A 25,623-nucleotide genomic window follows, 5' to 3' on the forward strand; every position below is an offset into this window, starting at 1 on the left:
AAGACAGGCTGCAAGATGGAGAATATTTGGATCTCAGTGCATCATAGAAAACACACACCATTCTTCATGTGTTCACACTGCTGTTATTGTTACAACTCTATGAATTCATCCTCAGTTACAGAGAGCTGATGGCAGGAACAGAGAAGTGTATGAGCTGACACGGCAGAGAAACGAGAGAGAGAACAGAATTGTTTCGTTTGGAGCGCTCTTGTAAAGTCAGATGGATTCTGTCACTTTGTGATGACGTGACAGTAAATGCTGGCAGCATCTGCTGCTGATTCAGCTACGACATTTCTGTTGGAGTATCTTTTAAAGCACTGCCCCACGACCACCACCTTCAGTAGGAAGCTTCACAAATGTTATCCACCTACATTTAAAGGCTTGGCCTCACTAATGAATATGCTAAGAAATTCATAGTTAGCTTTAATTCGACAGTTGTTTTGTTCAGTGTTAAGCTCAGAGAGTGAATCGCAATGTTGTTGAGAAATTCACTGTCCATCTCCTGTCTTCATTAAAAAGCCACTTTTATATGTCAGTGCTGGTCACTATTATTTGAGACTAGGTCATTATGTAATTAATTTAATTTTTTTATTTGATTTCAGAATGTACAGTAATTTCTACAGCTGAGCATATATTTAGAACAGAACATAGTTACTGTATGTGAAAGACTTGATTGCATGAATCAATGCATGCTTTGAGTAAATTGATCTGTACAAATAAACATTTTTATCATCCCTCGTATGCATGTGGCTCGATAAAGTTAACGAGCAGATAAAATAGTAGCTGTGCTGGCTAAATCACGGCGCTGTATCAGCTCTCTTAACCATCATTATAAGCTTGCATATTAACTGGTAATTTGAAGAAAGCTTAAAGCCTGAGAGTAACAGTTATTGAGTGTGCCTTAGTGGACTGTTGTAATGCTTTAAACATAATGGGGCTAAACAGTTCAGCCAGACTGGACAGCAAAGGGAGTGGGTGGCAGAGGTGCTGCATTGGAGTCAACTGCTAATTAAGATTGATCCAAACCCCTGCTAGCTGCACTGCACTATAGGACAGCAATACCCATAAATCTTTGAAGTGACTCACCTCCACCTCCTTCTCTGCTCCTGCCTACGTGCCTTCCTCAGTCTTTACGCTCTCTTCTCCCTTCATCAATAAAAATACTCACAGGACTCTGTGTCCTCCTCTCCACACCGGCCTGTCTGACTGTGCTCAGAAGAATGTTTGTCCAACAGTGTCTGAAAGCCTTTTTAAATGGCAGAATCAGAAGTGACGCATTTGTAAGGATCAGGTTAAGACAAAAAGGTTCATGGTGGTTTCCATCAGCTTCAGTGGAAGACAGAGTGACAGAGTGACACACCGGCTGTAACAGAGAGGGGTGAGACATCATGTCGCACATTTCTGTCTCTCCTGGAAGGAATTCAACAAGTTTTACTCAGTTGTTCACAGCTATTCAGAAGTGTCACAAATAGTTACGTAACAGTTGTGTAACGGTTCTATAGTTGTTTGTGCATTAACCAGGTGTGAAGATGTGTGAAAGTAGCCAGAGTCTGCTCTTCGCTCTCGATTTTCACACAACTACTTTTTTGCTTTTGTAGAGGGACCTAATCCTCATTTCTATCATGCTCATTCATCCCGTCACGACTACAAAAACATGACGCGTCACACAGCCTAGAACACTGGAAGCCTTTGGAGAGACCTTTCCATCTCCCCTGCACTCTGTCACACTCCATAACTCCTTGGCACTTCATATCTCATCCAGGGACGGATCATAAAGATTGCACGTTCATGATAAATGCTGACTTTTGTCTTTTGATTGTTTAAGATTATTTATGAGCACAGTACATTTAAAAGAAGGCTCTGATTTGTTTAAAAAGAGACAGAACGGTTCATTAAAATACACAGGTCAATATTTTTAAAGAGTAACATTGCTGTAACCATGTTTCTGTATTTTAATTTTGTTACCTTAAATGTCAAACTATTTCTTCAGTTATTTAAAAGTTCAGTTTATTATCCTCAAGACACATTTGGACATTTTCAAATAAACGATTATTATTAAATCTCGATCATCATCCACTGCAGTCTCAACTAAAACGGCAGTAATTAACAGCTGCAGGCGTGTGTTTGAACATTTCTGCTGCAGTTTATGAAAAGATGGAGAACTACTCCTCGGGCTCATCGCAGGACCACCACCTGTGTCGAACACAGCGTCTTATCCGGCTGATCCAAACACCATCCATTCAACAAGAAGGATCCTACATGATGAGTCATGGTGGTAATTTTCTCTACATGAGTAATGAATCAGGCACTTTTGGAGAACATGTGGTAAGAGAAAAGATTATGGAAGACCGACAGGCCCGCCTCTGGACAGGAATGTGCTGTGACAGATTTATATTCTGACTCTGTGCTGCCGTCACTGGGCAATGATGGGGGAGATCATTCATACTACAGGCCTGCAACTAACAATAATACTGATTATTCCATTGCTCAGATTTCAGAGAGCAGAATCAGTGAGTGGTCTATAAAATCTGTGACTGGCTTTACAAAGCCATACTGGTCAAATATTCATGTACACAGTTTGAACCTTACCTTTGAACTTGTGGAAGACGGCCCAGAGTTCAGCGATGTCAGTGGCAAACGTGATGTCCGTGTCCAGGACGATGACTCTCTGCAGGTCAGACGGCAGCGTCTTGGTGAGCACGAGCTTCATGAGGCCGTAGATTCCAGAGTAATGTTTGTTGGGGATCCATGACACCTCAGACTGAAAACACCAGAGCAGGGCTGGGATCATTAACTGTTCAATTGACTGGATTTTCAAAATGTGTTGTTTATGTAAGAGCATCTAAACAGTTTACAGAACTCATAACTTCTCCATATAATTAAAGAAGGTGGCAGTCAGACCATTAAGCACTATATGATAGCAGTGAAGTGCAGCTGAGTGCAGCTCGGAGGATTTCTGGGGGAAGCTGGGAGTTAGTGAGGTGAAGAGGAGTTGTGTTCTTCACCTTCAGTTCATCTGCGTCATAGAAGTCGACCCTGACTGCAGGAACCATCCAGGTATGGAACAAAGAGGACAGGATCTGCTGAGCAATGGAGTCTGTGATGAAATGGAAATGTAGAGGGTTCCGCCTGTGGACACACACACATACACGAATAAGTTCACAGCAACATCCTGCTTCAAATATACTAAACTTCAACAAGTTCACCCTGAGAATTCGTTACTACAATTATACTAAAAGGCCCAATCTGTCTTTCTACAGAAGAGTCTACAGATGATGTCTGGATTCAGTGGAGAGAAAAGAAACATCAAACTGCACAGGGACTATTAGTCTTTTTGCTTAATCCAACATATTTACATCATACTGATGGTAACGGATTTATTAGCACTGTTAAATGAATAAAGTAACTATCAAGGCAGGAATTCCCATAAAATCATCCTCTACCTGTTCAACTTTGTATCACTGAATGTTACTGAAATATCAAGCAGGTGCTGTATTAAATGACCAGACCATTATGAGTGTTTACACTGCACATCGGGATTTATGCATTCATTATATTTGTTAAGACATATAATTAAAACCCTGAACATCATTAGATCGAACAGGATAGAGGGAGACAAGAACACAGAAGAGAGCGAATAAGTCCATGTCAAGTAAGAATAAATATGTATTTGTTAAATAATAAATAAATATGAGCTTGTCAGACCAAAGAAGAAAGTGTTATTAACCATCCAGTATTCTCAGCTCCAGGCGTGTCCTCTGAATGTGCTGAAGCCACCCCTACTCCCAAAAGTAGTCAAGCAGCCATTTTGAAGCGACTGAAACGTGTCAGATGAGTTCAGAAAATGACATGACTAACTTTGAAACACTCTGAGTGAGTGAATTCATCTCTATCTCTCTGCTAGGGGTGCAGGGGTATGCTCAGGGTGGCCTCAGTGTGTCATCAAGCCACCCCTTAAGGACCGCCCACAAAATCCTGGACTGAAAACTGGTGAAAAAGTGTTTGAACCTCTAACTCCACATTTCAGTGATATATCGTTCAATGTCTTTTCAGTAAATATTTTCCAACATATTTAATGTGTTTTGAAAGAAATCACACACACACACACACACACACACACACACACACACACACACACACACACACACACACACACACACACACACAAGCTTATTTTGACTCACACACTGACCTGCTGCCAAAAATATTCACTAGAGCACCAAATGTGGATTAATCCACTGCTGGAAATACTCTCCAGCACTCTGCTCCATTTCCTCTCGTTTGAGTAACGTTTGATTCAAACTACAGTGAGCAGCTGTTTGAAGAAATTACAATTTTATTATTTTTTTTAGAAAATAAAGCTCGTATGATCTTTATAAAGAATTAGATGTTCAGTGGGAATTAATGGGTTTGTAGCTGAGAGCCACAGACAAAAAAGTCAGAAAGTATTGACATATGCTCTAACACATTGTTTGGTTTGCACATGGGATTTTGTGACAATAATAAATATATAGAATAGTTTCAGCCTTTTAATTTCAGAGAGTACTGCAGTTATTTAGTATTGTGAGTTGATAATAATAATAATAATAATAATAATAATAATAATAATAATAATAATAGGAAAACTCATGCAGCAACATTTAGATATCCTGACATGTAGTCCCTGTTTCCCTTATAGTAGGTGTTTAACAGAAGGCATATGATAGATTGCCAAAGCTCCCCCACAGCCTCAGATGACATAATACAACTGATTTCACTGGTTTCTCTGTCGGTCAGTAGTCAGAGTTTTTTTTTACAAGGGCTGGACATCAAACCTTAGTGTGTGAGGGTATCAAACCTGTGGTACACTATGAAAAACTGTCATGTACCAAAAGGTTGCATTAAATGCCTGAATGTCAGATTTGCAGTTTCATTCACTCAATGTTTGAACAGAAAGCTGATTCAGATCAGAATTTTATTTGGGCACAGTTCTGATATATCGCCCTGTGTTCTGACAAAATGGAACAATTCAGAACTTCTATCTTCTACCTTTCTTGAAAGATAAGCAGTCTTGTGGAACAACACTTCCATTCCCCAAAGTGTGGTTCAATATTTTGTATCAGTTCTGAGACTAAGGTATCTTTTCATCCATAGTTGTAATAATATTTAAACAATGCCCAAACTTGTTGTAAAATTGGTGTCCATTTTCTTTGATTTGCGAGACCCTGTTCTCAGTGAATATATAAGATGTTCACAATGTTTTCACAGTAACTTTACATCTACGGTTCCATCTGCATATGAAGACCATGTGACGCAGCTGAAAGCTCAAGAGAGAAACTAGATCTTGAGTACAATTTTCAGTTTGTAGTTTGGGAATGTGTGTATGAAGCTCTGAGGATGTTAAAGCAGAAACAACACATTTAAGGAGCTTTTTCACCAGACTGGATGACCAGTCTGCTTCATCATAAGAAGCCTGTAGACTCTGCATCTCACATCAGCTCAAACACATGAAAAATGGGTGTGTGTGCAAAATAGGTATTCAGGACTCCTAAATCAGGTCAAGAGATAGTGACACCAAGATGAGGATGTGAGCACCCTGGGGTGTGTGGTGCTGAATGACTTTGGGAATGAATGTGTCAGCTGCACTTGCTCAATAAGTACTGGGGGCTGGAAGCTGTCAAAATGTATCGGAACTCTGGTTCCATACAAGCTGTCAGCAGCAGCAGCGCAGATGGAAAGGTCTTTGCATCCTCTGGACAAACAGCAACAAGTCTTTCACTGGGTGCCTCGGATTATACCAATAAGGAAGCAAATATGTCAAGTACATCCTGATTATCAGAGTTGTGCCCAAGCTAATCTAATCATCCAATCTTCATAATACAATACTATTATCTTGTCCCAATAAAGACTTTCGGAAGGGACACAGATACAGTAGATTCATTGTGCTCCCCTCTGCCCAGAGGGGTGAAGGGTTATCCTGAACTTTTACCTTCATGTAATGAGAAAGTTTTTTCTCTCCAAACACTGATTGTAATACCCAAAGTCAGGGTACTGCCCGTTACTCTAATAATCTTGTGATATTGTGTAGTTATAATAAATCAATCTCAGTCTTTACCAAATCCAGAGTTAAGGGTCTTAATCACATACTTCAACACTAGCCTACTACAGTAAGTGCTTCCAGAATGTTGTTTAGTAGACACAATGCTAGTCCTCTTTTTAGAGCAAATCTCTTTTATTGTGCTTTATTGAACATATTTTATGAACATTTCATCCATACACTTTTTCAAAGTGACTTCCAGACAGACAGAACAACAAACATCTCAATCTAGTTTAGTAAAAACTGTATTGAGTCAGTTTGTTGGTTATCAATGTTGGTTGGTGTTGGTTATCTCTGAATAGCAATGTCAGCATTCATCTAATGCATTTCTTGTGAAGTATGTGCCAGAACTGATGAGTTGATATCAGCAGTAGTTACAGACCAATATAGGGTCACCATAGAAAATAAACTCAACACAAAATGATGCCTCTACTGTGACTATGCCATTTAAGTGACAGAATGCCTGCTGGCATACTGAAAGTCATAAATCAGACAATATTATGACTGTAGCTCTAAAATGCAAGTCATCAGCCCACCGGTCTCAAGCCAAACCAGAGTCTGCCTTGAAAGATTGGAACAGGTCTTTCACCCATGATACTGCTGTCCATGTCCATGTGAAACCAAAAGGCCAGTATACCAACCAAGGGTTTTCTTGTAGCTTTATTTTAAAAGTGTAACTGAATCTTACTTACTTGTTATTGTCTACTTTACCAAAAATAAGAATGTGTTGAAAACATGACACTGCAAGGCAAAATGTGACAATGCTACAGTGGACCACTTGAAAGGAGAAAATGCGTGGTCATGTTTGTATAGGCTGACAATTGTATATATTATTTAAGTCATTCCACATAGCAGCATCATTAAAAAGCAGCTCTTTCTCTAATGTATATGCAGAATGTTGCAGATCACACAGTTGAGATTTCTTCCCTCATGGCTAATTGGGGCAGCTAATTTTCTAATTTGTCGTCCTGTCTTTGCCTTTTGAAACGCGACCCATATGACGTTGTCTGCTATGGTGCTGGGGTTGGATCGGTTTCAGGCTCTGCCAGTCCAGTCTGGAATATGGGTTCAAACTGATCTGATTTTGTGCAAACCAACTGAACCGCCATTAGTCATCATGAACACTTCTGGCAAATATGAAAGAAACAAGAAGAAGCTCTCAGCGATGACCTTTTACTGGTCCAGTTTGTGAAATCCATTGCTGCAAAATTGTTTTCACTTTTTTATACAACTCTAGAATAATTCATATATTTTTTCTTCTTAAAGAATGGTTCTCATTCATACAGTCTCAAGAGGTCACTTATGAGGAATACATAAGTCATTTAAAGCTTTTAAACAGATGACTGATGCTGTTATATTGCTGGTGTGGATGGTCTCGGATTATCCAGACAGGACGTATACAGACGGATCAGAATGATGAGACACCCCACTGTCTGACTGAATACAGCAGAAAGAGGCCATCTTTCAGCTGGGACAGCATCATTCGCACAGTGAGAGCACTTCTACAGTGCTCTCCATCACTGAGGCACGAGATGAACTGGTGGCAAATATCTGATTTACAGTGTCGACTGAACAACATACTGCTGCTGAAAATTAACTGACAACATAGTACAGCAACTGATGCAAGTATCAATTAAATCTTGTTTCAGGGGGAATTTATAGCATTATCAATATTTCATCACAAATTGACAATATAGGAAAGAAATAGAGCTACTTGATAAAAGGCATAGGACAGTTTATCGCCGGGTCAGGCACTGTTTGACAATCACTGTCCCATCCCATCCTTTCACTCATTCAGCAGTCTGCCCCACACTATCAGACGACTATCCAATAGGCTGACCTCTCTGTCCGTTCGTCTGTCCACTCACATATTTGTCACTCAGCAGCAGAACAACAGTGAGTCAACATTTAAACGTCCCCTCTGATTAAACAGGAGCTGCAGAGGTTAGCACATTAGCTATGCTGCTGGTGACCTGTCCTCAACAACAAAGGCCATTTCTGTCCAAGTCATCACGGTCAGCTGATGAATCGGGGGGGACTAACCTGCTGCATGATTTATTCTTGAGGTCGGCATCATACTTCACTCTTTAGACTGCTTCACACAATGTTGTGGGGGCGATCCTGGAGGCAATGATGCTGAGCTCTGGTGTCTCTTACCTTATCGTTTTTTTTTTTGTTTGTTTTTTTTAAGATTATTTTTTGGGCCTTTTTTATGCCTTTATTGATAGTACAGCTGAAGATAGACAGGAAGCAGGGGACAGAGAGAAGGGGAGTGACATGCAGTAAATTAGCCTTCCGATGCGGGACTCGAACCAGGGCCAGCTACAGCGCCCCGCCTTATTATTAATTTAACACGTTCACCTTTGGAAATTGATTTTCAGAATTACAGAAAAAAGCTGAACTCTTTATATTTTGCATTCAGATTTAAATCATGTTCATGTTTATATGTTGTAGCTACAGCTACATTAAGCAGGTTACCATTCAAACACAACAAAAGCTAATTACTGATCATTGTTTCAGTTATTCATATATTTTGTTACTCATGAATGTTAAGATTTAGATTAGATTATGTTAGAAATGAACAAAACTAGATCAAACCAAGACAAACAGCGCATAATGTCATGTCATTCATTCAAATCTGGACTATTAAAAGTCTTGTTGCATTACAGTACATGCATGAATAGACTAGATCAGGGGTCGGCAACCTGCGGCTCCGGAGCCGCATGCGGCTCTTTCATCCTTACACTGCGGCTCCGAGTGGCTTGGGAAAATAAATTACTTTAAAAAAGTATTTACCGTATTTTCACGACCATAAGGCGCATATAAACGTCTTATATTTTTTACAAAATGTGCGGCGCGCCCTATAGTGCAGTGCGCCCTATGTGTGTTGTTAAACCTGTGTTGAGAACAACGTGCCCATCTCACAGCCGATGTGAAAAAAGAAGTGAAACAAATGAACGCTGCACTTGCTGTTATTCCGGGAGGTCTGACAAAGGAACTCCGCTGGACATCGGTGTGAACCGGCCGTTCAAAGTAAGGCTGCGAGCGGCGTGGGAGCGATGGATGACCGATGGAGACCACAGTTTCACAAAGAGTGGCAGGCAGCGCCGGGCAAGTTACGCCACAGTTTGCGGATGGATTGTAGATGCGTGGGCTAACGTGTCTACTGGCACTGTTGTTCGAGCTTTCGCAAAAGCCGGCATCATTTCCGAGGGGCCGCACGGCACGGAAAGTGACTCTGACAGCGAAGAAAGTGGAACTGGCATATTTGATTTAGCGCAGCTGTTTAACTCAGAAACGGAGGATGAGGACTTCGATGGGTTTGATTAATGACGATTACCGGCAATGTGCTAATGTGTGCTGTGGTAATGTGCTTAAAAAATGTTAGTACTTTGTAATAAAGACTTAAATAAAGCACAATCAAACTCAGTTTTGCTCCCGCTCTATTTTTAAATACGCACACTTGTATGCTTGTGTGTGTGTTGTTGTAAGGCGGTGCGCCATATGTGTGTGTAGACTGCGCCTTTTCGTACGGTGCGCCTTATGGTCGTGAAAATACTGTATGTGTATTTTATTTGTGTTAGTTATTGTTTTAGTGTTTTAGTTCTAAATTGGAAGATCTTGATGCGATCTTGAAATATTAAATATTAAAATATTAATAAAATAAGTATATTTTATTGTTTTTTGTCGCTCAAAATAAACGTCATACTCGCGAAAGCCGGTATTCCCGCCCGAACGCTATCCCAACTTTCAACCCCAACAAGGCCAGATATGGAGAAATCTAAAAAAAGAAAAATATCAGAGGAAAATAGATCGTTCAATGATGTCTGGGCAGACTCATTTGCTTTTCAAGAACTCAGAATGTTCAAAATGTGTTCATTAGAAATTAAATTTAATTTTCTCTGTAGCACTTTGTGGATTTCATAAGTAACACTTTATAGCCCATCTTCAAAAGGGTAGTCAAAGCACTAATAAGAGTATGTTTATTTTTTACTTTCTAATAAATGCGTTTTTTCTCCATTTTAGATGTCAAAAAGTATTTGCGGCTCTCAGTGGGTTTTTTTTTTGTGGAAACCGGGTTCAAATGGCTCTTTTGGTGTTAAAGGTTGCCGACCCCTGGACTAGATCATAGAGTAGAGACTAGAATATCTTCAAGTACAACAATTTCTGTTTGAGGAACTTGAAAGGATGACAAAATAATCTCAGTTGATTTCCTTTGTATCTGTTTGGACTTGATAATACTTGATAAGTCTCCCCAAAGATTAAAAAGTGTGTTCTTTAAAAGTCTTCCAAGAATCAATGCATTGAATAACTCAAAGATTAGGACTTGGTCTGTGTGACCGAGTGCAAAGACTTACAAAACAATGACTTGGTCTCACCTCCTGCACAGAGAGAGAGCACAGACCACAGCCAAGGTCTTTTGTTTCTTCAGTGATGTTTGAGGTGTCTGTAGCGTGTTTATTACCTCCTTGGCAGACATAATAAACACAGCAGTGGTTAGACTCTCTCATAAAGCCCCATGGTGCCATCAGGGTGAATATTTTTAACCTGATAGAAATCTTATTTCTTTAGCCGTGATTAAAGAATACAAAGGGAATGTGCTGCTTTGTCTCTGTGGTCATAAATGAGAAAATAAATGACACAGTCTGAAGGTGTGCGTGCCAGCAGGAGTCAAAGCTGAGTTTCTAGTCGTATAAAATGGAATTATCACTGCACTTATGATTAATTCACCTAAAACTCCAGAGCTAATTAAGAAGAAGTGCTGTTAGAAGCTCTGAAGCTGAATGCACACCGATTACTAATGTATCCTTCACCTCCAGCACTAAATAAACCATTCATTACTCATGTTTACATAAGACTAATGGCACATACCAAACATCAAGTGATGTTTCACGCTGTTTAACAGGTAAGTGCTTATACGTCAACTTATGGGAGAGCTGGCTTGGTTTTTTTAATCCTTCAGGTCTAACAGCAGATTTATTTGATCACACTGAGCAGCTTTTCTAATTGGCTCAGAGCAGCTCTGCCTTGTTGACAATAGACATTGCTTTAAGTGCTGAAAATGATGCCAGGGAGGCCACTCTTCCATTACAGAAGGAAATGATTCAGAACACTTAAGAGGCTTCTTTAATCAGATGACATGAGAGCCTCGCTGAAATCCGCCTAACAAGTTCAAGATATGAGTCATGGTCAAGACGAGTTTGAGTTCAGGTTAAGATCGGGTTAGGAGTCCTAACAGATACTGTTGAGAGTCCACGTATAAATTTCATTTATTGTGTGAACTGAATGGACTTTTTTTGTGAAATACTTCCTGTTACAGTAACCCGATCCCCTGACCTGGTCATTAAAAACCCCAGGTCCCCCGTTGTTCTCTCTCTTTCCGCTCTCACCTCTGCTCTAAACGGACCGGCCAAGCCGTTAACGTAAAGAGAACACACAGAGTGACCGGCTTCCTTCAACAACGTACACTGCAGAGTACGGACACTTGATTGGACCAACGGTTTTCCTAGCTAACAAACAAACCAACCAACACAACTCTCTTCTGTATGGATCGGTAACACACTTGGCATATAACTTCACATAGTTTAACATGGCTAAGCACAGGACGGTTTACCTTTGCTAGTGTGTTTGTTTAGTTACTGATGTGTTTCCATCCGGTTTTTGGTATATATTTTCAAACCATGGTGAAATGCTGCTTCCTTGTTGGGGGTGAGTTACTGCCCTAAGCGAAGGAGTTCTAGTATCTCGAGGTCTTGTTCACTCTTGTTAAGAAGATGGAGCACAAGATTGACAGGCAGGTTGGTACAGCGTCTGCAGTACCAGGGAAGAGGGAGCGGAGGAGCAAGCCGTTCCAAACATCACCTGTGGTCACGAGCCCAAAGAACGAGATCAGCGATACAAGGCCAAATGAGTTTCCTCTGTCGGCTGGCTGGGCTTAGGCTTAGAGATCAGGTAAGGAGCTCGGACAGCTGCTGCTCCTTCACGTCAGAATGATCCAGCTGAGGTGAGAAGGAGCTGGAATATGTCGTAGGGGAGAGGGACAAGCTGCTGCTTTACCGACCCCGGGTCGCAGGTGGATGGTTCTTAAGTCAAATCTACAACCTCACTCATGCATAAACATGAAAAAATAAATTGTTTTTACATTTTATGTATCAACATTTTTACCTCTGGCTACTACATGATCCGCCCAGCTTTACATTTTCTACAACACAAATGTCATTTCTAGGGTTAGAAGTAAAGAGCTTTGCTGTACCTGTGGAACAGGACAGATTTAACCAGCGTCACCACGTCTCGACTGGCGTTGTAACCTGCACATACGATGGCCACGTGGATGGTCTGTGGAGATAATAAGGAGAGGAGAGCAGGAGGATTAGAGGATTATGAGACATGCATAGAAAAAAGTCTGCAGAAATCCGTTCTGCACATCATGGGGAGAAAATATTGACAGATTTAAATTTATGGAGCAGGAATAAAAAAAGAAAAAAAAGAAATTTACACATGAAAACACAAGTACTGTTTGACTGAGAGAAGAGAACAGCGTTCATAACAAGTCATACAGTGGAACATTAACTCAGATCAAAGCATGGAGGGAATAATTAATCAAGCATAGTAACATGGAGTCAGTGCGTACGGTGCGTTTCCCTGCAGCCACATTCAGGATTGTTTTCTCCACGCTGTAAACTTTAACGGCTACGTTGGATTGTGCTAATCCATCTCCACTCAGCTTTCTGTTCATTGACACGAGAAGAAAAAGATCCTCCCTCCGGATATTCTTTCATTGGTATGCACATCAGTCTGAGACGTTAACCTTGACCAAGGACAGTGAGTGCAGACAGAACTGAGACACCTGCGTCCACAGGGTGAAGATCCATATATGAAAGGACAACAACATTGTGTTGCCCATTTCTACAAGCAAACCTATATCCGTGAGTACTGGAATTTGATTTTTTTTGGTTCCCTCAACTTGACATTTCTATTTCTACTTCAATTGGTGGTTTCATAACTTTCACAGTATGACTCATTTCTATGACATGTCTTGTTGCAGCACTGTGATGTGGTGTTTCTCAGCTGAAATGATGATTATAGAGGTACCACTTTAATTTAGCAGAGTAGTTATTATTATTATTATAATATAGGGGCGGACATGGAAGACCATCTCACCTTTATTTTACTAAAATTCAAGTTGGATCCTTTTTTCAGCTGCTTCCCCAATCTTAAACTTCTGTCAGCCTCTGAAGGGGTGCATGCCAGAAAAAGTTTGCAAAGCACCCCTCCAGCTGATTTTTAACAGTATGTGAACATTCTGTTGGACTTCCCTCAAAGCTCTGGGTTATGGCTCCAATTTTAGCTCCAAAAGTCCCTGATGCCAGCTTGACATGTCAGAACTCCATGTGCAGTTTCTACAGTAATCTCCCTGCTGGGGTCGGGGCAGCTGGACTAACCCTCTAAATAGTAATAGGTCATGTTGGGCCGCTGCTGGAGGGGTTCTACAGTCAGACCTCGCCTCTCTTGATTTCTCCTCTTCCGACCCTGAAGGAGCTCTGCTCCACCAGGCAATCACAGGCCTTTTTGAACAGCCGAGCGTGAGTGACGGATGACGTGCGAGGCAGGTAGAAGACGGTGATAAGAAACCATGAGAGGGCATATCCTTTCTCCGAGCACTGCTCACAAATCACACACCTGCCAGTGAGAAAGCACAGGGTGTGTGTGTGTGTGTGTGTGTGTGTGCGTGTGTGTGTGTGTGTGCGTGTGTGTGTGTTCTGGAATAAAATCAAAGCATAGCTCTGATTTTATTTAAGATCTGTCTTCATGTAAAGATCAAAACCAGCAGTGTGTCAGAACATGTCTCAAAACTTCCACAGTGTGGCTCTGTGTCACTCTGTGTCACTCATGTACTCACATACAGTACATGTTATGGAGGACACATTCATTGTTGGTTTGGGTCTGCGCATGAGATCTGGAACAATAAGAAAACATACTTGTTCGATAAGATGGTGCTGTTTATACCTGATTTCATCAGAGTATATAGATTTACTTTCATTACCTGTACCTATACAAATTAAATGATAAATCCTGCCTATATTAGCCTGTTGGTTTATATCTATATGTATGTGTATGTATACACTATTGGTAAATATGTAGATATGCCTGAAGAAATGAATGTGTCCAAATATATGCTTGAGGTCTTGTAGAAACAATGTATCAATTTCATAGTTTGTCCACTAGAGAGCACTGATGAGTTGATTTTCACACTGTAAAGTGTAAATTTAAGAGCTCCTTATCTTATGTAAAAAAAAAAAAAATGAATAGTGATAATTTCCTCCTTGTGTGCATATTAATATTTGTATAATATCAGTATTCTTCAATCAAACTGTGGGTCTGCAGTGATGCTAGTAGCTCTGAGGCTAAACGTAGGCACAGGGATGGTTTGAGCTGAATGCTAACGTCATACTAGCATGCTGACGATGACAATGCTAACGTGCTGATGTTCTGCAGGTACCATGTTTACCGTGTTCACTATCTTAGTTACATTTGCTAATGTGTAGCAGAAGTCAGAGGACTGCCACGGTTCATCCTGAGGGGGAGCATGAAGGTCTGAAAGCAAATCTTATCGCGTTCCGTGCAGTTTGGACCGGTATCCTGAATGTGTACCAGAACAATGGACAGTCTGTAACTATCGGCTCTTCCAGTCACCCAGACAAACTCCCACTGAGCTGAAAGGTGATGTGCTGCTGTGAGGTGCAATCAGTGTGAGGATCACAGCGTGGCTGTTAAAGCGCTCACATTATCGCTGAGCCGCATCCCAACAACAGACAAACACCATCACTGCTGGGGATTAGGCTAACAGGAGGATAAAGCCAACTTATAATATGGTCTCAATGTGCTAATGGCAGCCTGCCTGTGGAAAACATCTTCAAGGTCATGCTGCATTACTGAACACAAAGGCTGTGAGTGTGTCACCGATGGAACATTTTATAGTTACAACAGAAATTGTTTTTTAGATTAAACACATCTCACCTCGCACTTATCCACCGCCGGCTGCTGCACGCAGTCTGAGCTGTTTCCTACTGCAGCAGCTTTCTGGCCCTCATTGTCGCCGGTGCCCTCCTCTGAATGGGTTCGGCTTTGGTTGCCACGGTGACCGCCGCTGGGCAGGCGTGCAGACGGACTCCTGGGTGGGCGGCTGAGCTCCCGCCGCAGCGCTCGGTTCTCTTCCTCCACCGCCCGGACCCGCAGCTCCAAGGCCTGCCGCTCGCCGGCTCCACCCACTGGCGCTGATGACTGGGCTTCCAATGGAGACAGAGGGAGAGGCTTCACTGTGGGGAAGGACAGGGAAAGAGATGTAACATGATACTGAACACAATGCAACTCTAACACACAAAGAACATTTGGACACAAAGAGAATGTCTGTAAAATTGTGTTATTCTTTATTAACAGTTTATGAAGGAGGGCTTTCCTTGCCACTGTCACCAAGGGCTTGCTCATGGTGGGAATCGTTGGGTCTCTGTAAATATAAAGAGTCCAGTCTAGACCAGCTCTACAGGTGTCATGAGATAAGCGATCATTTCTGGAGGAACTGACTCAGAAACTAAAGAACAGGTTTGACGTATGTGAATGGAGCAGGTTTGCGTCTTGAGGACAGGAGCACGACTGTACAGTAAAAACACATCAAGTTGTTCACAGGTGCAGTGAGCAGCATGAGAACAGTCGAGCACAGACACGATTCACACCACTGTGCTTTGCACGTTACAGATCATATATTATAGATGGAATACTGTATCAAAACGAAGGCCGCTCTTTGCTCTTGCATTTATATTTAAAGAGGTCTCTGAGAAGCAGCCTCAGAGTGTCCCTGCTGCTCACCGGACCAGATCACAGGCCTGTTTAACTTTAGAACTTGGAATTCCAGAAGAATTTAAAACTTGAATGCCTCGTGAACATTATTGTTCCTTCCATAGCAAAAGAAGGTCCATGCTAGACTTGAACCAGCCTCCTTCCGGTTCCCAAGCAAAGTCCCTGTGGACTGAGTCACTGCTGCCACAAACCTCTTCCCCAGCAATCAGCAGTTTTTATGCTTGAAGTGATTCATGGTGGATTTAATAGAGAAACACAATGAGAATCTCAATGAGTGTGCGGGGGTTTACATCAAAGTGTTGATGCATCTCAAGACACAGAGTACACCGATATCATTCAATCAATGCTGTCAGTGCTAACAGCAGGATGGCCCGCAAGTCAGGAGCAGCCTCCTCTGCTCTCCTCTATCTGCTTCAGACGTGAACAGGCAGACCTGAATCCTGTCGAGAGGCAGACACATGAATCTTTCTCTGCAGCACACATCAGAAACCTCAGCTCCCAGGGGGCAGTGGGAGGCCTCGGCTGAAGATCATTAAAGACCACAATTGGTTCTCCAATTAGAGTCTCAGTGGAGGACCAGCTTTGGAGAACTCCACACATTACAGTATGGCAGAATGGCAGTTACAGCTCAAATTACATGTATCGATCGGTGTTGGGAAATAGATGGCTTTCCAGTGTGATACCATCTGTCATTTCAGTCAACAAGCTATTGCTTTAACCCATCTGGGAGAGTCTTGGTCCCCCCCCCTTTTGACGCCGGCTGCCAAATAAACATCCCTGTACTGAAAAGGCTTACAGAGAAAATGCCAATAAAATCCAGCACACGGAAAAATAAAAATCATTTATCTCATTGTGTTTTTGGTGTATGTTTTAAGAGCGATAAATATTGTCTGGAATGAACTGAAGTCACGCTACAAAACTTCTCATTTGTCTTGGCTCGGTTTGTTCTCTAACCAAGTGTGTTAATGAAGTGACACATTTTTGTTTTCCTTTAGTTTTATTATCCCCTGTGGCCATCCCATATGAAGGCAGTCAGTGTATACACAGGTCTTTTCAACCATGCTAAGCCGTCTCCCTGCTGCAAGACCAAAGCACCTTCTGGACGCCGTTTCGTCCAAGCTGTAATTAATTTGCAGAGTGGATTTGCTGGGCCTAATCCTCCTGAACCGGACTCAATGACCATTTGTTTGTGCTGCTCAGAGATTACATATGGCGTTTTCAGGGCAGCAGATGCACATGGTCTTTTATGCAGACGAGCCAATTCATTTGGCTTTTAGGTATTTGTCATGAAATTCATCGTCTACGAGCAAACAAAGGCCTCATGAATCCCATTCTCCCACGAGGGGAGAAAAATAATACAGCAGCAGGGTACAATGCTCAGTCGTTTACATCTGGAGACAGCCACCAGAAGGTTGTTTGTTTTAACACGGACCACGCTCAGCTTACAGCTGTTGAATGTTTTAAAATGGAATTGTTAATTGGACTTCATCTAGTCCATCTGCAGATGTGCTTCATGTCAGAAGAAAGATCCAAATCATTTGATGGAATAATACTGACGATAGCCTGAAGTTAAAGCTTTACAGTAATGAAACCTCTGCAACCAGCAGTTCACAGTGTGACAAGAACATGTTAGTGCAGCAATACGTACTATTCATATAGAATCAAGGTCCAGTTGTAGAGGGGGATAGATTTATCATGTCCAGTTGTTGGTAGTGTTGTAGAGGAGGTACTCTCTGAAGAGCTGGATCTTCAGGAGGTTTTTGAAGGTAGAGAGGGACGCCCCTGATCTGGTAGGAACTGGTAGGACGTTCCACTAACGGGGAACAACAGACGAGAAAAGTCTGGATTGCCCTGAGTGAACAGGTGGCAGAGCCAGACGTCGTTCACTGGAGGAGCATAACGGTCATGAGGTAACATAAGCCTTTATTAGTGGCTGCGGAACCTAAGATTATTGTCAGGGCTTCTTCCATGTAGCCATCATCTGATCCGATCCATTTCATTGAGCTATTTCAGCTTTTCCTGTTCAAACACTTCCATGTTCACCTAAGTCAATTTCATCAGTTTAACAAATTCATGTCACACTCACCACCTGCTGAAACAGCTCCCTCATTAAATCAAGTCCAATTCCTTTAAACATAGTTAATAATAAATCCTTCCAGCATTGTTCATACCTTTTCAGGCATGCTTTTAATCTGAAAACACACACAGGAAGCATTGAGTCTTATCAGCAGTATCTTGGAATAGAGAGAAGGAAAATGCTCTTGTGTTGAGTGTGATGTGATTTTCTTGTTCTGATGGAGTTAGAGCTGTGGAGATGGACACAAATTCACAAAGTGAATCAATGTCACATCATATCATTTATATCATGTCATATCGCACTCAGTGCTTTTCATCCAGCTTGTGTTCCATTCAATTCTGCCCACGTTATTTAAGACTTGCTGGATTTGAAGTGAGAATGTCTGCTGTTACAAAGCCAATGATTACAAAAGGCAGCCATTGGTGTCACACCTCCAGAGGAATTCAAAAAGAAAAAACATGATTCTTTTATAGATCAATTTAATGGAGTGAAACAAAAACAGTCAGCACAGCATGTATATGGAAGCTTCTATATCTGACGAGCTGACCTCTCATCCAGCTAACACAGACACTTGTAGCACCTGCAGAGTGATTCATGGCTGTTTGGATGCCGTGCCCTCGTGTACGTCAGATTTAATTGTCATCGGCTGCAAAGCTGCATCCTCTCCCCTGTGTTCTCAGGCAGATATCTGCTGGGCGATGGCAACACATCCATCATGTGATGGCACCTGTACACCTGGCACACAGCTTAAAAACACCTCCGCACGGGGACAGCAGCCAGCCGCCATTTTGTCTCATGGCTTGGATGAGGTATGTGGAGTAAGCGGCATCTAGAAATACTGTTCTCCATTTATCCTAACACGTCCTGAACCGAACACTAGACCAGAGCAAAACATAGAAAAACACTGAAAATGAATAGAAGGCAATCACATTTTAAATATTCATGTATTCACAGAACTGTCTACAAAAGTCTAAATTCTTTATTTAAACAGCAGAATCAATGAAGACAGAGCCAGGGAGAGACATTAATATACAATCCTGCCAATAATATACATTAAAATACTATAATGTCAAATGTCACAGAGCAAACAAAGTGAAAAATACCAATCCTGAAAAGGCAAACGTAAGACTTCAAGGACTGTTTGGGAATGTTGTAGGGGTTCAGCATGCTTGAAAACAAGCGTGTATGATATTTTACCACATGTACAACAGTGTGTATGGCTGAATGCTCACACTCACTCACTGCTTTCTCTCAAAGAGTTCTGCATGTTTTTAGGACTAATTAAGCACCTTAAAACATTCATGGAGACATTCTGCTGTGCACGGCAAACACTCCTAAATGAAAAATAAAGTCTCTCTGTCTCTCTTGTGGTGATCAGAGTTTATTCCGTGAATCCATCTGGATAGTCTCTGCTTCAGAGACATTTCAGGCTGTCTGTGGAGGTTTGACCGATCTAAGTGTCTGATAGGCGGCCGCAGCTAACATAGGGCTCCGTTTTCCCAAAAGTTGAATCTGGCTCAACTTCTCTCCCGGCAACGTTTTTTGCGGCAATGCCTACGTTGCGGGCTGCTGGTGCGGAAAAACGCGACCCTCACTGAAATGAATTGAAAAATGTTGCCGGCGTCCGGTTTGCCTGTGCCTGTCTGAACGCACACTTAGTCTTTCTTGAAATGAGCAACAATAAAACATCATAGATTTATGAAAAGTTCTCACATCTGTCTCTGTGTTATACTGGATGCTTATGGATAATTATCATTGCACATATTACTATGCCTTTACATTCCTTGGTCAGTATTTAAAATGTTTTTACATTGTACTTTATTTCTTTGGGTATTTCTTTATATATTACCATGTTATTTAGAGGTCAAACTAAAGGTGAGCAAGCACTAAATCTTCTTATTAATCCCTCTTTATAAAGGAAAACTCACTGCTGCACTGGTAGATCAAAGTTGAGCAAACCGATCTGATCACATCACGTTTAGAACTGAAACATTATCTAGGTTGTATCTTCAGGTATTCCTATGATCACACGGATGTTTACCGTTGGCCCAGAATGATAAAATGGTTGTCGAGGCTAAAACAAACGTTAAGTCAGGCAGGCCGGGGCAGGGCCGACACAGCCTGCTGTGGAAATATTGGATTTAAACATTGGCCTTGCCCTGGGCAAACATTTTATCCTTCTGTGCAGGTACGACATATCTGAGATCACAAATATACCTCTGAAGATACAATCTGCTGCTGCTGGAGAACAGCTAAATAATGTTGGATTTTCCTCCAGAGGTTTATGTAGGGGACACTGTGACCACATCATGGACTAACACACAGACTGCTAAGGTCACAAAAGAGGCGAGGTTGAAGCAGGAAATGATTTTCATCCAGCTTGAACATGCATTTTTATTTTCTTTGACAGATCTGACTGCTTGTGTGTCAGAGGAAATCAATTACCCCTTAAATAAAGTTTACTTCTGAAGCGTGTGTGGAGTAAAGTGTGGCCCTTACAAAAGCACTGGCTGGTACAGAGCAGCTCCACGTATACAGAAGAGGTCAAATGCAAATTTAACCAACAAACTGAAAACATATGTGCCTGTGGGGATCAATGAAGTGCGTGTGTGTGTGTGTCAGGACAGATGGAGTGTGCATTAACAGTGATGGTATGATCCAGATGTTATCATGCAGAGTGATAAACAGTGAAGTGGCCGGCTGAGTCAGAGACATTAAATGTAGTTGTTTCTGGATGAGTGGATTGACTGACAGCTGCTAACACTTATTGGTTGTATATTAAATCACAATGGATCATATATAATTAGGGTTGCAAAATTCCAGGAATTTCCAAAGTTGGAAATTTTTTTCATGGGAATTAACGGAAATGTATGGAAATAAAGCAGGAATTTACTAAATTGAAGGCTGGCCCTTAACAGGGAACTAAAATATAGTTGGGGAAAATATATTTTAGCATTTTGAATGTGCTGTTTGGAATATTTCCAAAACTCCCCAGCTTAACGTCGCAAATTTCTGGAAATTTCCACCCCTTTGTATCCCCTTATATGTAATCAGTTAATTTTGGCTTTACTGTAGATACTGGCGTGTTTTCTTGGATTATAGGCAGATCTACTGTACTGCATCAGGACAGTGATAAATATGTCTTGTACAGTAGCCACCTAAAATGTTGTCACAGGATCATCACCTCATCAATGAAGTATTTTAAAGTCCATGTAAAGGCAATTCCATGTTTTCTTTCAAAACACAATAAATATATGTTGGGAAAAATATATATATATATATATATATAAAAATATTACTGAAATGTGGAGTTAGAGGTTTTTTTTTTTGGGCCAGTCCTAAAACAAGACCGTATGACGCATCGAGGTGAGCACCTCCGCTCCCTAGCGCAACTGTATAAGAGCCTTCAGTGCTTGACTTAGTGCACGATAACGTGATTTTACATTGTGTACTCACATAATCACGTTAGGGTTTCTCATCATTTTCATGTATGTTATCTAATGTCAGTGCATGTAACGTTAGACTGTTCTCGTTTCCTGAGCGGAATCCATATTGAAAATACACAGGTAACGGGACGCGGGACGTCTCTTCTATGCAACAGTGGTCACGCACGTTAGCACGGCACAGGTTAGATGGGAACCTGTGGATCAACACCAAGACACACATTGGAAGCAAATAAAGACCCTGAGCTCAGCATTCAGGAAAGCTGGCAGATGGTAAGAGCAAGGTGTGCATTAATAGGCAATGTCAAACAAACTTTTGGGGGGATTTTGGGGAATTAAGCAAAAAAAAATAACTCACTATTTGACCGATCTGAGCGAGCATGTCATGTATATAAGTCCTATCCACTTTGAGGGTTCTTCTAGAACTCTGAATCCTCTCCTGCTGTGATCTGGGGCAACATGTGGGTGGAAATTTGCATTAAAGTCTACAGGCAGCGTTTCTACACTGACAGAACAAAGTTTATAGAAACACAATCATCCCAATTATTGGAAAAGGGTCAATATTTTGCTCTGTGCATCGACTCTCTGAATATTTATGTGAAGACTGTAAATGAATTGTGAGTTTGGCTGGTCACCTCCTGAGCCAGCATATTTAGCCTAGACTGTCTATCTTTCATTCACACATCGTGCTCATTTCATGTCCTTTGGGCTTCAATTAAAAGCAGAATTCATTCAAACTTGACAGAGGTGTTATATTTTCAGAACTGCTGGAAGGAAGAGATGTTAAATTTTAGCTTTCATTTGACACCTTGCTTCTAAATGTGTCAGCCGCATAAACATTGTAGTATAGTATCAGAGATTCACATTTGTACTTATGATTTTGACATTAAAAGGATATTCCCAGCTCTGACACTGCTGGTTATGGTAATGCCCAGATGTAATGCATTCAGTCAAAGTTGACAGTCAATTCACCAACAGGAAATGAGGCAGGTTTCTCGAAAGGTTTTCTCTGATCATGGTCAAAAATAGCTGGCTGGCTTGCACATTCCTATGTGGACTGCATGTTCTTTGTGCCTGCAGGGGGTTCTCTACGGGTTCAGATTGATCCCACTGTCCACACCATGCAGATTTATTGACTTCTAACTGCAGTAGGTGTGAATGTGAGCGCGAGCCCAGTGATTGCCAGGCGATGTGTCCAGGTTGTACCGTGCCTCTCGCCCACTGTCAGCTGGAACCAGCTCCATGACTCTCTAAAGAATAAGCGCTACAGTTAATGCTTGATGTACTTGCAAGTACCCTACACTTTGGACCAGAACATCTACCTGAATCTCATGTGCATAAATTCATTTTTAAAAATAGAGTCTTGATCCAAAGGGGACCCAAGCATAGCCAGATCTGACCTGAATAGACCGGAGGATAATTAGACCCAATCTAAAACATGGCCAACCAAAGCAGACCCAGACCAACACTAGCAGCAGCATGATGTGCTAGAACATAATAATCATGGCCCAATAAGTGCAACGTTCTAGAAACATTTTATGCTTCAGAGAAATAACTGAATCTTCAGTTGTACTTATATTCCCATCTGTCACCATAAAACATTTTGTGATCAGCTGGATATATAGTATATATAGCATAACTGAAGATAATCAATCTCTAACCAATCTGATTCATTTCCAAAAACGAAAATTAACATGTAAAAGATGAAGCTCATAAAGGATTATTCCAAACATTTTTGCTCTTTTCTGTGATCAAAGTATGCACAGAGACGGTTGGACTTGATCTTACTCCAGGGTTTGGTTCAGCTTCCTCTGAATGAAACAAGCCTGTATAGACCAGAAGCTGAAATGCAGCACCGCTCATGATTTTTTAAATACTCAATGTAGCAGAGGCGATGCACTAAGGACACCAACTCCCATTCTGCAATAATTGGCATCCCTCCGCCTTACGCCCGCTCATCCAGCCAACGGAAAGAGAAGTCGAAGCCTCACGGTAAGGCAGAGAGCTTTATGTCTTCTCTGTAACTTGATTTAGCTCTGCATCAACAGGCTCAGAGACCTGAAACTGTCATGTTCTGTGTGACTCAAATTACAGTGCTGTGGAGTGTGCTACACCTTCAAAGATGGTGATTAAATTATGGGAGAACTGGGACAAGTACAAGGTCTGATGGAATTAGAAAGTGACTGAAATAGAAAGAAGCAAACTTAAAGTCATACCAAAGCTAGATTGTTGCTGTCTAAAACAAATATTCATGTGGCACTTTGAATGAATAAAACATCATCCAACCAATAGATTTTCTTCTTTATTTCATCTCTTTCTGCTGCCTCTTTCTCCACACTTCTCATCTTAACCAAGACACTAACTCCGGGCTTATGTTGAAGTTTTTCCCAACAGCTGTGAAAGACAGAGACCTCGCCACCATCTCAGTCACATTTTCTCATTCCTCCATGACATCGACACCAACAGCTGCCAAATCACATACACGCAAATTCTGCAACTGCAACACAACACATACATCAAATTCCAGCCTGTGTGTTGACGTTGGTTATGAAGGTTACTCTGGGGCAGCAAAGCTCCTTTGGACATGTGTTCTCCCCTCGGGGCCTTTCAGAGAAGACTGCTGCACAAATGAGCCGAGTAAGTGGCTCCAGGAACAATACAACCGTCTCACGGCTGCGTGTGTGTGTGTGTGTGTGTGTGTGTGTGTGTGTGTGTGTGTGGTCTGTAAAAAGGTCTAAGTCACGCTGGGGACACAGGAACATTCATTTCCACTTCTGAGCTACCAGAGAAATGTTTTCCATAAATGGAATCCCTGGAGTGGGAATCTCTGTTCTTGTGAATATGAAAGTGAACTTGAAGGAATTCAGCCTCAAGGTCAAAGTAATGAAGTAATGAACAGGTGATGTAATTATTGGGGAAGAGACAATGTTTGCATGCTCAGTTTAGTGGCTTCATTTCACTGGGGATGTAAAATAAATCCTGCATTTTTTCAGAGCCCATTACTGCCAATTTGAATGAAATATGGGATTCACTAATCTGGTTTTCCGGGGCCAAATGTGATTTGTTTTCTACGATGCGCCAGAGTAATTCAGTAATACTCATTTATTCATTCACTGGATTATTCATTCACTAATTCATTCCTTGTTGCACTGTCTGTCCTGGGGTGGTCATTAGAGGCATGGAAATGTCTAAAGGACATACAGTGTTCAAATGTGACTGGGATGCCAAAATTCAGTGACAAAGCATTTGTTCATTGTAACCTGAGGAAAGCGGTTTAAAAGTTAGAAACCTCAGCATTTGGCAGTGTTCTGGGAGAACTTCCACCAGGGAGAAAATCCTCTAACTCCGACAAGCCTAACAATAATCCAGACATGATGAGATGGAGGCATGGATAACCTGTTTCTCATTTGAGAAGCAAGTCAAGGCTTAACACTGGTTTTAGCCCTGAGCTGAAGAAAACTGACTTTCAGAATATATAGATATTTATGAAATTTGAGGGAGAAGATGAAAAACTGTGTGAAGCATTAGGGACTTTGTGTTTTTTGGAGATCTAACAGTGTAAGGGAAGGGGGCAAATTGAATAACCTGCTCTAGTTTGTATTCTGCATTCGTAAAGACTACAGCATTTGTGGGGTGTATGTCATGTTTTTTAAAATTCCAGATATTTTCCATTCTGCTACCACTCAACAATCAGTTCATACCAATTCCACCTTTGCTGGGGGTGAGATGCACGGCCACCATGAGCTGCTATATTATAATTGGTAGCTGACTGAACAGGTCACATTTCACCGTGATGTCTTCACAGTAGAGGAAAGGTTTCAGGTAATCACTTGGGGCCACATCACGATGGATTTCAGGGCTTTTATTAGAATAAAGCTGGTCAAACTTTAACATCATGAAAATGTCATGTGCTTTTCCAAACAGAGATATGTAACAACAGTGTGGAGGAGGACTGCTCATTCAAATCGGGCCAGACGAAAATGCCAGACTTCCCATTTATTTGAATGGGACAGTCAGTGTAGGCTGCAGTGGCAGGGGCCGCAGGGGTTCTCTTTTTCGATGTCAAGCTGCTGTGGCAAATCCAGTGATCAGAAGGGTCTCACTGATCTCTCCTTCTCCCCCCTGGAGAGGCCCCTCACTGTATAAAACCTCTGGTGTGAAGCAGTCATTGG

The 25,623-nt window shown here is 41.5% G+C and overlaps 1 protein-coding gene across 1 annotated transcript in view; it reads right to left on the minus strand.

Annotated features, from left to right (window-relative positions):
* Nucleotides 1–25,623, minus strand: part of large1 (LARGE xylosyl- and glucuronyltransferase 1) — a 102,646-nt gene that overhangs the window by 50,136 nt on the left and 26,887 nt on the right. The window contains exons 3-6 of the mRNA XM_010741761.3: nt 15,095–15,393; nt 12,330–12,412; nt 3,006–3,129; nt 2,590–2,761 (exon numbers count right to left, since the gene is read on the minus strand). Coding sequence (XP_010740063.1) covers nt 2,590–2,761; nt 3,006–3,129; nt 12,330–12,412; nt 15,095–15,393 — 678 coding nt within the window. The remainder of the gene's footprint in view (nt 1–2,589; nt 2,762–3,005; nt 3,130–12,329; nt 12,413–15,094; nt 15,394–25,623) is intronic.

The sequence above is a fragment of the Larimichthys crocea genome, chromosome XX (assembly GCF_000972845.2).
Source record: "Larimichthys crocea isolate SSNF chromosome XX, L_crocea_2.0, whole genome shotgun sequence".
Taxonomy (NCBI): domain Eukaryota; kingdom Metazoa; phylum Chordata; class Actinopteri; family Sciaenidae; genus Larimichthys; species Larimichthys crocea.